This window comes from Salvelinus fontinalis, chromosome 6, assembly GCF_029448725.1.
Source record: "Salvelinus fontinalis isolate EN_2023a chromosome 6, ASM2944872v1, whole genome shotgun sequence".
Classification (NCBI taxonomy): domain Eukaryota; kingdom Metazoa; phylum Chordata; class Actinopteri; order Salmoniformes; family Salmonidae; genus Salvelinus; species Salvelinus fontinalis.
In genome coordinates this window covers 25548471-25561992 of record NC_074670.1, presented here as the reverse complement: position 1 = coordinate 25561992, position 13522 = coordinate 25548471, and the positions used below count along the sequence as shown (strand labels likewise).

The 13522-nt window shown below is 42.8% G+C and overlaps 1 protein-coding gene across 1 annotated transcript in view; it reads right to left on the bottom strand.

The window, feature by feature from the left end:
• Positions 1 to 10145, bottom strand: part of vwde (von Willebrand factor D and EGF domains) — a 30641-nt gene extending 20496 nt beyond the window's left edge. The window contains exons 1-2 of the mRNA XM_055925723.1: positions 9688 to 10145; positions 4336 to 4526 (exon numbers count right to left, since the gene is read on the bottom strand). Coding sequence (XP_055781698.1) covers positions 4336 to 4526; positions 9688 to 9760 — 264 coding nt within the window. The 5' untranslated portion in view covers positions 9761 to 10145. The remainder of the gene's footprint in view (positions 1 to 4335; positions 4527 to 9687) is intronic.
• Between the last annotated feature and the right edge of the window lie 3377 nt (positions 10146 to 13522).

Below are 13522 nucleotides of genomic sequence, written 5' to 3'. Positions count from 1 at the left end.
AGAGATGCTTGTTCTAGGTCCCAAGAAACAAAGAGATCTTCTGTTAAATCTGACAATTAATCTTGATGGTTGTAAAGTCGTCTCAAATAAAACTGTGAAGGACCTCGGCGTTACTCTGGACCCTGATCTCTCTTTTGACGAACATATCAACTGTTTCAAGGACAGCTTTTTTCCATCTACGTAACATTGCAAAAATCTGAAATTGTCTGTCCAAAAATTATTTTTATGGAATGGTCTGCCTACCCATGTGAGAGACGCAGACTCGGTCTAAACTTTTAAGTCTTTACTGAAGACTCATCTCTTCAGTGGGTCATATGATTGAGTGTAGTCTGGCCCAGGAGTGTGAAGGTGAACGGAAAGGCTCTGGAGCAACGAACCGACCCTTGCTGTCTCTGCCTGGCCGGTTCCCCTCTCTCCACTGGGATTATCTGCCTCTAACCCTATTACAGGGGCTGAGTCACTGGCTTACTGGTGCTCTTTCATGCCATCCCTAGGAGGGGTGCGTCACGTGAGTGGGTTGAGTCACTGACGTGATCTTCCTGTCTGGGTTGGCGCCCCCCCTTGGGTTGTGCCGTGGCGGAGATCTTTGTGGGCTATACTCGGCCTTGTCTCAGGATGGTACGTTGGTGGTTGAAGATATCCCTCTAGTGGTGTGGGGGCTGTGCCTTGGCAAAGTGGGTGGGGTTATATCCTTCCTGTTTGGCCCTGTCCGGGGGTATCATCGGATGGGGCCACAGTGTCTCCTGACCCCTTCTGTCTCAGCCTCCAGTATTTATGCTGCATTAGTTTATGTGTCGGGGGGCTAGGGTCAGTCTGTTATATCTGGAGTACTTCTCCTGTCTTATCCGGTGTCCTGGGTGAATTTAAGTATGCTCTCTCTAATTCTCTCTTTCTTTCTCTCTCTCGGAGGACCTGTGCCCTAGGACCATGCCTCAGGACGACCTGACATGATGACTCCTTGCTGTCTCCAGTCCACCTAGCATTGCTGCTGCTTCAGTTTCAACTGTTCTGCCTGCGGCTATGGAACCCTGACCTGTTCACCGGACGTGCTACCTGTCCCAGACCTGCTGTTTTCAACTCTCTAGAGACCGCAGGAGCGGTAGAGATACTCTTAATGATCAGCTATGAAAAGCCAACTGACATTTACTCCTGAGGTGCTGCACCCTTGACAGCTACTGTGATTATAATTATTTGACCATGCTGGTCATCTATGAACATTTGAACATCTTGGCCATGTTCTGTTATAATCTCCACCCGGCACAGCCAGAAGAGGACTGGCCACTTCTCATAGCCTGGTTCCTCTCTAGGTTTCTTCCTAGGTTTTGGCCTTTCTAGGGAGTTTTTCCTAGCCACCGTGCTTCTACACCTGCATTGCTTGCTGTTTGGGGTTTTAGGCTGGGTTTCTGTACAGCACTTTGAGATATCAGCTGATGTACGAAGGGCTATAGAAATACATTTGATTTGATTTCAGTGTTACTTGCCTCAAAGCGAGCATAAAAGGCATTTAGCTCGTCTGGTAGGCTCGCGTCACTGGGCAGGTCGCGGTTGGGTTTCCCTTTGTAGTCCGTAATAGTTTGCAAGCCCTGCCACATCTGACGAGCATCAGAGCCGGTGTAGTAGGATTCAATCTTAGTCCAGTATTGACACGTTGCCTGTTTGATGGTTCGTCTAAGGGCATAGCGGGATTAGTGTCCCGCTCCTTGAAAGCGGCAGCTCTAGCCTTTAGCTCGGTGTGGATGTTGCCTGTAATCCATGGCTTCTAGTTGGGATATGTACAGTTGAAGTCGAAAGTTTACATACACCTTAGCCAAATAATAAATAATCCTAGTTAAATTCCCTGTCTTACGTCAGTTAGGATCACCAATTTATTTAAAGAATGTGAAATGTCAGAATAATAGTAGAGAGAATTATTTATTTCATCTTTTCTTTCTTTCATCACATTCCCAGTTGGTCAGAAGTTTACATACACTAAATTAGTATTTGGTAGCATTGCCTTTAAATTGTCAAATGTTTCGGGTAGCCTTCCACAATAAGTTGGGTGAATTTTGGCCCATTCCTCCTGACAGAGCTGGTGTAACTGAGTCAGGTTTGTAGGCCTCGTTGCTCGCACACGCTTTTTCAGTTCTGCCCACAAATTTTCTATGGGATTGGGGTCAGGGCTTTGTGATGGCCACTCGAATACCGTGACTTTGTTGTCCTTAAGCCATTTTGCCACAACTTTGGAAGTATGCTTGGGGTCATTGTCCATTTGGAAGACCCATTTGCGACCAAGCTTTAACTTCCTGACTGATGTCTTGAGATGTTGCTTCAATATATCCACATAATTTTCCTACCTCATGATGCCATCAATTTTGTGAAGTGCACCAGTCCCTCTTGCAGCAAAGCACCCCCACAACATGATGCTGCCACCTCCAGGCTTCACGGTTGGGAAGGTCATAATGTCCAAACAGTTCTATTTTTGTTTCATCAGACCAGAGGACATTTCTCCAAAAAGTACGATCTTTGTCCCCATGTGCAGTTGCAAACCGTAGTCTGGCTTTTTTATGGCGGTTTTGGAGCAGTGGCTTCTTCCTTGCTGAGCGGCCTTTCAAGTTATGTCGATATAGGACTCGTTTTACTGTGGATATAGATGCTTTGTACCTGTTGCCTCCAGCATCTTCACATGGTTCTTTGCTGTTGTTCTGGGATTGATTTTCACTTTTCGCACCAAAGTACGTTCGTCTCTAGGAGACGGAATGCATCTCCTTCCTGAGCGGTATGACAGCTGCGTGGTCCCATGATGTTTATACATGCATACTATTATTTGTACAGATAAACGTGGTACCTTCAGGCATTTGGAAATTGCTCCCAAGGATGAACCAGACTTGTGGAGGTCTACAATCTTTCTTGGCTGATTTCTTTTGATTTTTCCATGACGTCAAGCAAAGCGGCACTGATATGTAAACTTCCGACTTCAAAAGTACAGTATGTACGGTCACTGTGGGGATGAAGTTGTCGATGCACTTATTGATGAAGCAGGTGACTGAGGTGGTATACTCCTCAATGCCATTGGATGAATCCCGTAACATATTCTAGTCTGTGCTAGCAAAACAGTCCTGTAGCGTAGCATCCGCGTCATCTGACCACTTTAGTTTTTACTTGTAAGCAGGAATCAGGAGATAGAATTATGGTCAGATTTGCCAAATGGAGGGTGAGGGAGAGCTTTGTATGCGTCTCTGTGTGTGGAGTAAACGTGGTCTAGAGTTTTTTCCCCTCTGGATGCACATGTGACATGCTGGTAGAAATGAGGTTAAATGGATTTAAGTTTGCCTGCATTAAAGTCCCTGGCCACTAGGAGCGCCGCTTCTGGATGAATATTTTCTTGTTTGCTGATGGCCTTAGTGGTCTTAGTGCCAGCATTGGTTTGTGGTGGTAAATAGACGGCTACGAAAAATATATATTATATAGTATAGTATATTATAGTATATTAGTATATTATTAGTTTCGTTGTTTAACCACAACTAGGTGAAACATAAGATATTACAGTTTTTAATGTCCCGTTGGTAAGATAGTCTCAAACAGAGATCATCCAGTATATTTTCCAGTGATTGCACGTTGGCCAATAGAACGGATGGTAGAGACAGGTTACAAACTCGCTGACTAATTCTCTCAAGGCGATCTCCGCCCCCTGTATTTCCATCTTTTCTTCACGCGAATGATGGGATTTGGGCCTGGTCTCAGAGAAGCAGTATATCCTTCGCGTCGGACTCATTACATTAAAAAAAATCTTCATCCAGTTCGAGGTGTGTAATCGCTGTTCTGATTTCCAGAAGCTCTTTTCAGTCATAAGCGACGGAAGCAGCAATATTATGTATAAAATAAGTTACAAACAATGCAAAAAAACGACACAAAATAGCACAGTTGGTTAGGAGCCCGTAAAACGGCAGCCATTCACTCCGGCACCATTGTAAGATCTTATATCATGGGGACACTATTTTTCTATACTGTTCTGACTGAGGCATGGCATTTGCTATGAAAGACCACCTAAACCAGGGGTGTAAAACACATTTTTCTCTGGGGGCCACATTCGGTCTTCAACAGAGTTCGGCACTGATATTTAAAAAAATATTTTCTCAGCGTCAAAATAAAATAAAAATAGTCCTGTATCCATGGTTTTGGAAATGTTCAATGCTTCCTGACTGTCTAGCTTCCATTTCGGTGATTATTAGCGAGCTGGACACAGTCAAGAAATAATAGCGACATGTAGGGGGATGGGGTGAACTCCATACATTGTAACATGCTTTGAGACCTAGAGAGAAAAAGTACTATAAAATAAAATGTATCATCAGTATTTACCTCCACACATTGTGTGGGCATGCTGGCAGGCTTGTCAAAGATCTGGAACTGGTACCAGCCTGGTATGAGGGAATGGTCACAGATGAAGTCCTGGAGGGCTGACTGCTGCAGGCTGCGGGAGCTGAAACTGGTGCTGCGGTATGGGTTCTGGAGCAGAGAGTGACCCCCCGGAGCACATTCTGGGGGCAGCACTGAGGATAGACACAAGCAGTCAAACATGTGGCACAAACATGAGTCAATAAGGTGCTGCTGTGTTTTCACTCAAAGCACACGCACGCATATGCACACAATTTGATTTGAAGTTACCGATCCCAAGTTACCCCCCCAACACACACACACACACAAAATCAACTGAGTTAGCAACGAAACATTGTCAATACTATGTTGCAACCATGTAATAACTAGGCCTAAACTGATAATAACAATTGTAAAATAGGAGTTATGGAATTATGAGACAAATTAATGTTGAAAATATGTTGATCTTGGTGATCTTGTTTGCATTAAAAAAAATATTTATTTGGAAAAATGAAACTCTTAACAAAACAACAATTTTCTTGAGTTGGAACGTCTAGGAGTTGTGACTAGAGGGAATACAACTACGACTGGAAGTTACTTTTCGCAGCAGGTTAGGAGAGCATTTTAGCTAACCCTAAACTTTTTCTAACCTTAACCTAAGTCTCGTAACCTGCCACAGTAATTATCCTAACCTGCTGCGTAAATTATCCTAACCTGCTACGAAAAAGTACCTTCCGGTCGTAGCTGTACACCCTCTAGTCTGAACCAAGTCAAAAATGGTGACATCATAGAGAGACACCGACATTCTAGGTGCATCAATCAAACAATTACTTGACTAAACAACAAAGTACTTTCAAAAAATATTGTGTTAAATTAGTTAAAATAACTGTTTATAACTATGGAGGATCATAACCCTTTCCAGAGTAATGCCTGCACACCTGACTCAACACAAGGTAAGCATTTTATGTTCAATTACAATTCAAACCTCTCAAAAATGTCTGTTAGCTTTTCAGCTCTCTAACTATCTATGCGTTATGCTTTATTCTAAAGTTAGCATGAAATTATCATTTTGATTTACAGAAATTAACAAGGCATAATGACTTTACAAATGCATTTATTCATAACATACTGTACAAAATATTTTGTGAATCAAAAAATTATAATTTGGTTTCCTTTCAGGAAACAGTTTACTGGCAGGACAGATAACTCTGGTCATAGATCACAGCACAAACCCTCCGGTTGTAACAGCCCATTTCCAGCAGCCTCCTAATCATCCCAATCTCCTTCATCACCATCTTCATCATCACCATCAACCCCTTCTTTCTCATCCTCAAACCCATCAACATGAGATCTATGGCACATTGTTGTCTACCAAAGATCAGCCCGCTCAGCCACCACCAGTGCCACAAATCTGGGCAGTATGCCCCCCACCAGGGTACATCTGTGTGGCTGCACCAGCACCAGCAGCTGCAACCAACATTACCATGGCACCTATTGACACAACAATGAACACTGACAATCCAGTTGTCCCATTGGAGGAAGCTGCAGGAAGCCATGTGATGGAAGCTACTAAAAAGAAAGAGGAGGATGCAGAGCAGGGAAGAGGGGAGACGACAAAGAAAACGGCCATCATTGGAGAGGTTGGTGACAGTAGTGATGGCGTGAACAGTGAAAAGATAGAAGGTGAAAAGAGGGATGGAGAAAGAAGTGTAGAGGAGAGTAACCCTAGTCCTGTGAAGGAGGTGGTCCAATGTGCAAGGAGCGGTGCTGCAGATGGAGGTGGGGACAGAACAGGTTCAGACATTTCCTCATCCAGGAAGCAGAAAGGTACTGTTAAGGGTGCTAAGTTAGGGGCGCGGCCTACCCCAAACGCTCCCCAACCTTCAAAGAGCCGTCTGGGTCATCAGATGATGCAGTCTGTTCAGGTTTTCCACAAACTTGGGGTAAAAGCCCAGACATCCAATCAGTCCAACCAGTCCATTCCCAATGAACAAATGACAGAAGAACAAGTCATTTTGATGGACCAGGACCTGCTAGACTTTGAGACGATTCATGTTACCATAGCAAACAGTAACTCCGCAGTGGTGGAAATAAGAATACGAGATGATGTAGATACCATTGGAGCATCCCAAGCTGAACATCCTTCGTCTGAAAAACCAACTGTCTTTGACAACCCAATAACACTTGACAACCTTTCACAGAAGTCTGCTAGCTCCACAACCAAGTCTGTCTCCCCATCCTGTCAGAGTAGGCAACCAACTTCAGCAGGGGGAACAATCCGCAGCGACCCCACACACTCCCAACCCTTCGCACCACCCATTACCCAAAACCACCCCCCGTTCAAAGCCCCCAACCCTCAACCAAGGAGAAGGTACCGTGGTTCTCGCCATCAGTTTCCCAACACGTGTCATCACCCAACCCCTCCTGGGCAGTACGGGAGGTTACCCCCTCCTGATTCCCTCTACTTTCCCAGCCCGTGGCAGGCCTCGGTGCCCATCTCTCTGTGGCAGAGGGAGGAGAGGGAGGACATGAAGTGGAAGACCCAGCAGCAGAGAGAAAGGGTGTCCCGGATCACCAAGCAAGGCTGGGACCACAACGTGTTCATCAACAGGGACCAGTACACTCTGGAGAAATACCTGAGTAGTCCCACAGTACCCATGCTGAAGGGCACCATGAGCGCCTGGAAAAAGCTAATGGAGATCTGGAATAAATGAATGGCATTTTGGGGGGTTTGCATGTGTTTAGTGTATCTTTTCGGAAACTAGTGATGCATGGGGTATACTACAAAAGGTGGTAAAGACGGTTCACTTCTATGTTTTCTACACTGACTGTCACTGTACTGTATGCAAGTTACGGACAGTCGTGTTTCACTAATTGAATGTGATTTACAGGGAAGTGTGATTGTCAAATCCACTATGCACAGTGAGGAGATCCACTTTGTATGTGATTGTCATCTACTTCCCCTACATCTATGTTGTAATTTAATGTATCCAATGACAGTCCCAGCTGTGAGCAGTTAGAGTGGAAGTGTTTAGTATGAAAGGATCCGTTATCAAACATGGCGTCCCCAAACATGGCGTCTCTTTGGCTACGGAACTAAGCCGTAGCCAAAGCTAACAGCCTTATTATTTATAGGCTTCCAAGTCAAGTAGAGACACTTCAGCCTTGGCAGGATGTGACTGCTAATGTCCATATGGTCCATTTTAATATATGCCTTCACATGAGAGGTATCATAAAAGGGGGAAGGAATATGAGGTACTTGCTATTCAATGGCATGTGGTAAAAAACTGATGTGATCAGAATGTTGCTTACGATAAGCATGTTTAAAGCAGCTTCAAAGACAGTCCGACTTCTCAGTTTAGGGTGAAATGTGTAATTGAAACAGGAGGGAAAGTATTTATTTGGAGCATACCGAAGCAAGACCCTCGGGTGTTGGACAGAATCTAAATGAAAGACATCCTCTTGAAACTTTGCTGAGAGGGAAAGTAGGCCTACTGCAAATACAGCTGTTCTGAAGCAGGAATGTTTGGTAGTTGCCACAGTAACACCAGCTGTGTTCCCCTGAGTAACAATTCTGACATCACAGTCAGGTAATGGTGGAGCAACATTCTAAAAACATTCTAAAATGTGCTTCTGATGCTCTTGATTTTATGTAGGTGTGTCCGTTATAATGTATCTGGCATAAGAGCAGAGGATAAAAATGAACTTTCAGTACAATTACCAACAACACTTATTACAACAAGATCATGGTAAGTGTGTTGCTTGAACATCTTTTAATTGCATAACCACAAAACCAAAAATGTTGAAACAATCAGAAATTGCTTCACAAAGAAAAAGTGTACTTAGGTTGTACTAGCATCAAATATGATTACTATTAATTGCAAGCCTAACAAAAATAGATGGTCATGATTTATCAAATATTTAATATATAACTAATTTGATTGTTTCCAATATTCAGGACACCATTCAAAAATGGGCCTAGATTCTGCTGTTCTTGCAAACATTTCCACAGAGGCCTACACCTCTGGAGGTATCATCCAGCCATCTACTCCATTGATTGATTATGTCTACACTCCACACCTTCAGCACCTTCCGATGATGCCTATTGGACCAGCCTGGCCCGCACAGCCATACCACTGTGTTCCAACCATGGTGGGTGCTGCTATACCTCCCGTGTCTGTGGTTGATCCCAGCATCCCCTCTATGGTGATGAAAGGAGAGAAGGATAAAAGGCAACGAGCTGTTAGGTCGAGGGCAAAAAGAGACCCTAACAGTTTCACTCAGAAATATAGGAGACTGATGACGGTGATGGGCAAGACTGTAACCAAAATTGACGACACCTCTTATACAAACTGTCAGAGATGGAACGCTACTGATATGTTGAATCTTCCAAGTCAGGCAACTGAGGCCAAAACAGAAGAGGTGGGTACCTCTGACAGAGACTTATATATGCTAATGGTTAATGAAGAGCAGAACAGCATGAGGGAAAATAAAGACGAAGACAAGATGAATAGAGAGAAAGATGGAGAGAAAACTCCAAAAGTGAGAGCTGTGGGACTTAAATGCCAACATGAGATGAGCATGAGGCAAAGGTTTCACAGCCAAGTGAAAAGTCATAGCCCAACTAACTATGACACAGTGACGACAGTCGGACAAGTTGTTGCAGGTGACGACAGGATCTTTCAGAGCTACCCTATCATCGTTCACTCTCAGCAGCACCTGGTCAGTCCATCTCTCTTCCGCCAAGACGGGAACTCTCATAGTCAATGTCCTGAGATACCCTTCAGCACCATATCTCTGTCCGAGTGGGCGGCCCTCATGGACACGCGTCTCTTCCCAACTTGGCCGCAGGGGTCAAATGCTTGTGTGGTTGGAGAAGACACAGAGACAGGCTTGGCCCCTACTGTCTCCAATGACAGGTCAACAGACTGCCATAGCAATGAGAGTCGTAGGTATGTGCCCTTGGATGACAGCACCTTGATTGATGAACTTTACTATCAGTATGCACGCCACAGATTTACACCATTCTTACCAGATGGACAGGACTAACGGAGAGAGCAGATACAAAATGTTTATCTGGCTCTAATAAATTATATATTTTCAGCATTAAAAACGGTATTGTCAACTTTTCTTCCATAGCTATGCTACATTTATCCCCCAGTTCATAATAGTAGGCTTACTGTGTTCATAATATTCATCGTAAACCATGTCCGTTTAAAAAAGACGGTTGAAACCCATTGGTAGGCTACAGGTAATTTTCGCACATCATTTTACGGTCTACATACAATTTAGTCCCAATTTGGCATTATCAATTAATAACATTGGCATATCACTTACCTGTTTGACAAAACATTGTATTAGGGAGTAAAATGAGGAAATACAAATGCTCCAAAACTATGTTACGTTTCATCGTTCACGAGCCAATGTGAAGCCTTCCAAAATGACCACTGACAGACCGCGGTTTTACAAAGGTCCTTGGCTCCCCAAAAGGTACGCTCAGTTCAGCTGCCTTCGGTTTTCCAGTAGCCTAAAAAAAGAGTAGGGATAGGCAGAAATAAACGACAATCAACGACACCGCCGAGAGTCAAAGAAAGTCCGTTTCTAAGAGGTTCGCAAGAGCTGATAAAAGCACTTCCCCGGCACACCGGACTGCGGCGCGTGACCACAAACTCCAAAAGCAAAAGCAGCAACATATTAGGAGGAGCGTCCACGAACCTTATCTCGACCGAATCTACAGCGACGACTGTTTGGACAAGGACAAGTGACAAAAGGATTAAAGTCGGGGACTATCCAGTTGCATCAACAGGAAAGTGGTCGTCATCATGATTGTGGTCATTCATTCGCGTAGAACTGATGCAGCTTTCAATTTTGAGCAAATGTAAAAATGGTAGGCCTAAATCAATTATGAAATAAAAGGTAGAATTTATGTTTTTTTGTTGTTTAAAATAATGGACTGTTATTACAATGTTTGTTCTTGGTACAATGTTATTAGTCATGATTGATTTTTCCTCTGGACTATAATTGCGACCCAACAAACTGTGAACTCTACCAAAAACACATCATAATTTTGTCACCGTTGTTGCTGCTGAGTGGATGACGTTGAATACTATCATATTTACAAATGCATAATAAACAAAAACAACTATGGAAATTAATATTCACACTAAAATGTATGACAATACCATTAGTTGATTGAACCTGACTATCATTGACCGAGCTTGGCAGGTTATTCGCCTTCTAATTATTCTGCAGTATACAATAATTATACATTCCATACACCCATGCAGGACCAGAACAGTACGGTTAAACTGAATTTACCACAGGCAAAGATGTGTACAGTCTATGATTTTTTCTCTCTCCCCCTAGTCATCTTAAAAATGTGTTGATTTCTCTCTATTTATCCAGCGACAATCTAGGCGATAATGATTTCCATTCACTATGCAGTCATGGTTTAGTCACTACTCCAATCCACTAAACCAGATGGTCATACTGTATCTTTCAGGAAAATGACTCAGCCAAAGAGTGAGATTTTGGATAGGCCAGATATCACGTAGGCCAAACAATTCAAACTGAGCGATCATTGTCGGTTCAAATCCAAACACTATACGGTTGCACAATACACTTTCAAATTAAATGAGAATGGATAGATACCGTCTAAACAGATACCGTCATTTAATTTGAAAGTGTATTGTGCAACCGTATAGTGTTTGGATTTGAACCGACAATGATCGCTCAGTTTGAATTGTTTATACACAGATGTAGGATCTTAATTTGAGCCAGTTTGCTACAGCAGGAAAATAATCCTGCAGCAACATGTTGATTGTAATATGGAAATGTTTTGTAGGGGCTGATACATTTGTTATGGCAAATCAAGTCTGACATTTTAAAGTGGAAATTACTATGTTTATTATGATGTTAGAAGATGTTTTTAAACCTTCGAATACACTACGTTTGCTTTTCCTGATGTATGGGGAAATTCTCATCAACAATAGTGATCAAAATAAGATCCTACATAGGGAAAAATGTGAAATGCTATTCATTGCTGAGCCGCAGTTTAACCTATGATATAAAGGCAAATCTGTTCAGTGATGTGTGTGAGATATAAAAAGCAGTCAGATCACCAGAAACCAGCTGTTGAATTGTGTTTATAAAGACTGAAATTTTACTATAGCTGTGGACATCATTCAATAACACATTGACATCCTGTTAGAATTACATAACACAGAATTACGCTATAAAGACAGGACTGATATCTTAATGGGGATGATTTTTAGTGGGCTCAAAGAGCTCTTGAAAAACTAACAAGCCAATCAGATGAGTGATCATTTTTTCTGAAAGTCATAGAATGGTTTTCACATGATGACCTTTATATTCTGCTGGATAAAGGTTCCCTAACCATCTTGTCCAAGACTTTCTCCTTTTGACTCTCAGGCAGAGGGAGGCACAACCTCTCGCTCGTAAATCTCCTGGACCATCAACCTGTGAGAGTCTGGAAAATCTATCAGGTAAAACACAGATATTCCCCTCATGCAGTTTCTTTCCCATAACAAGTAATTAGGTCAAATCTCGATCGTGCATTCCTAATCACTGAGTTTTTCAACCATGTAAACACTATATACAATCATGTATAAATCTATTCTTGGGAAAGAATAAGTGATCTGACCCATTAACAAATACAGGTAATTGACAATTTCATAGTTTAATCTAAACACTTGACCTCATTTTGTGCAATTTTCCCTATTACAATCAGTTATGCATGGGTGGAGTGAGGAGAAAATACTACTTCCTATACCTCCTGTGGGAAATCTAATATCAGCTAATGGAATACTGGTGTGTAATTACTTTGACCTCCATTTACAAACCCTGACTGCAGAACTTCATGTACACACAACATGGTTTGGTATTTATACTTTTAGCCCCTAATTTGTACAACACAAAACACGGCCCTCTCACAAACAATATTTACAAAACAGTGTAAAGCCAACCACTAAAGCACACACAGTTTTAACTATAATTACCAACATAACAAAACAAAAGAAGCAAAATACAAAAGATAAAGACAGAACAGGCTACATGATTTATGTCAGTAGGAAAAGTAATTGATAGCTCTAGTGACAGGCCTTACAGGGCCATTACCGGACTGACCTTGTCCATGTAGCCCAGTGGCGTTGCAACAGGGAACCACTTCAGAGGCCAAAGCCATACAAGTGTCCAGACATGTGCTCACATGCCCAGCCCACTTCTGCTTATTGATAGAAAGATGGCACTATGGAGAAAGTGCTGTTCATTATAATCAGTTGCCAAGGAGGAGATACTGCTGAGCAGATTGGCATATTGACATGGTCAATTGTTACACAGACGAAAGGATGGGAGGCTATTAGATAACATGGTAACATGCAGTATTAAAGCTGTCGGTATACATGACCTTGCTTCTGGTGGCCTAGCTGTACAGGAAATAAAAAATAACCCACACACTGCTTGTTGTGCTCCAGAAACAACCTAAAATATGAGGTCTTCATCAAGTCTCGAGTCAGTTGCTGACCTCTGACCTTTTTAGATATGCATTCAGTGTTCCACCCTTTCTGACATGACATCTAAATATGACATTGACCCAGCACCCTGATTTACACTGCAATCTGTTCACTTTTTTCTTTCTAAGACCAAACATCCTGTTTCCAAAGATAAAAGTAGGCCTACCTAAGGGAGGAGGGGTGAAAGGGTAGACAGTTGACAGGATGGGGGGGAATGGCTGGATCTAGGACCCACAGTCGCTTTCGTGACCGAGCTTAAACAACGGTAAAAACAGACGTTGGGTCCTGGAACGTGGTCCTGGCCCAGGCAGACGGGGGCGTTGAGCTGAAGGAGAATGGCTGGGGAGGAAATAGGAGACATGCAGCATAGTAATGAACCCAAGCAGCTAATGGAAGAACCATTTCCACAGCCCACCTCCACAGTCCACACATATACTATTGGCTGCCATTTGTTCTTTGTATTCTCCATCTGTATTTAGCTTTGTGTGTTTCTTTCTTTCAATACACCTACAGCTACCAGAGATATCTCTCTGTTTCACAGTGTGATTTGTCTGGGCTATTCACTTGTTTGTGTTCAGACAATATAGTAATTAGGCACCGCTGACAGTTCTCTGCTTTGGCACTCTCCACTACACTTACTG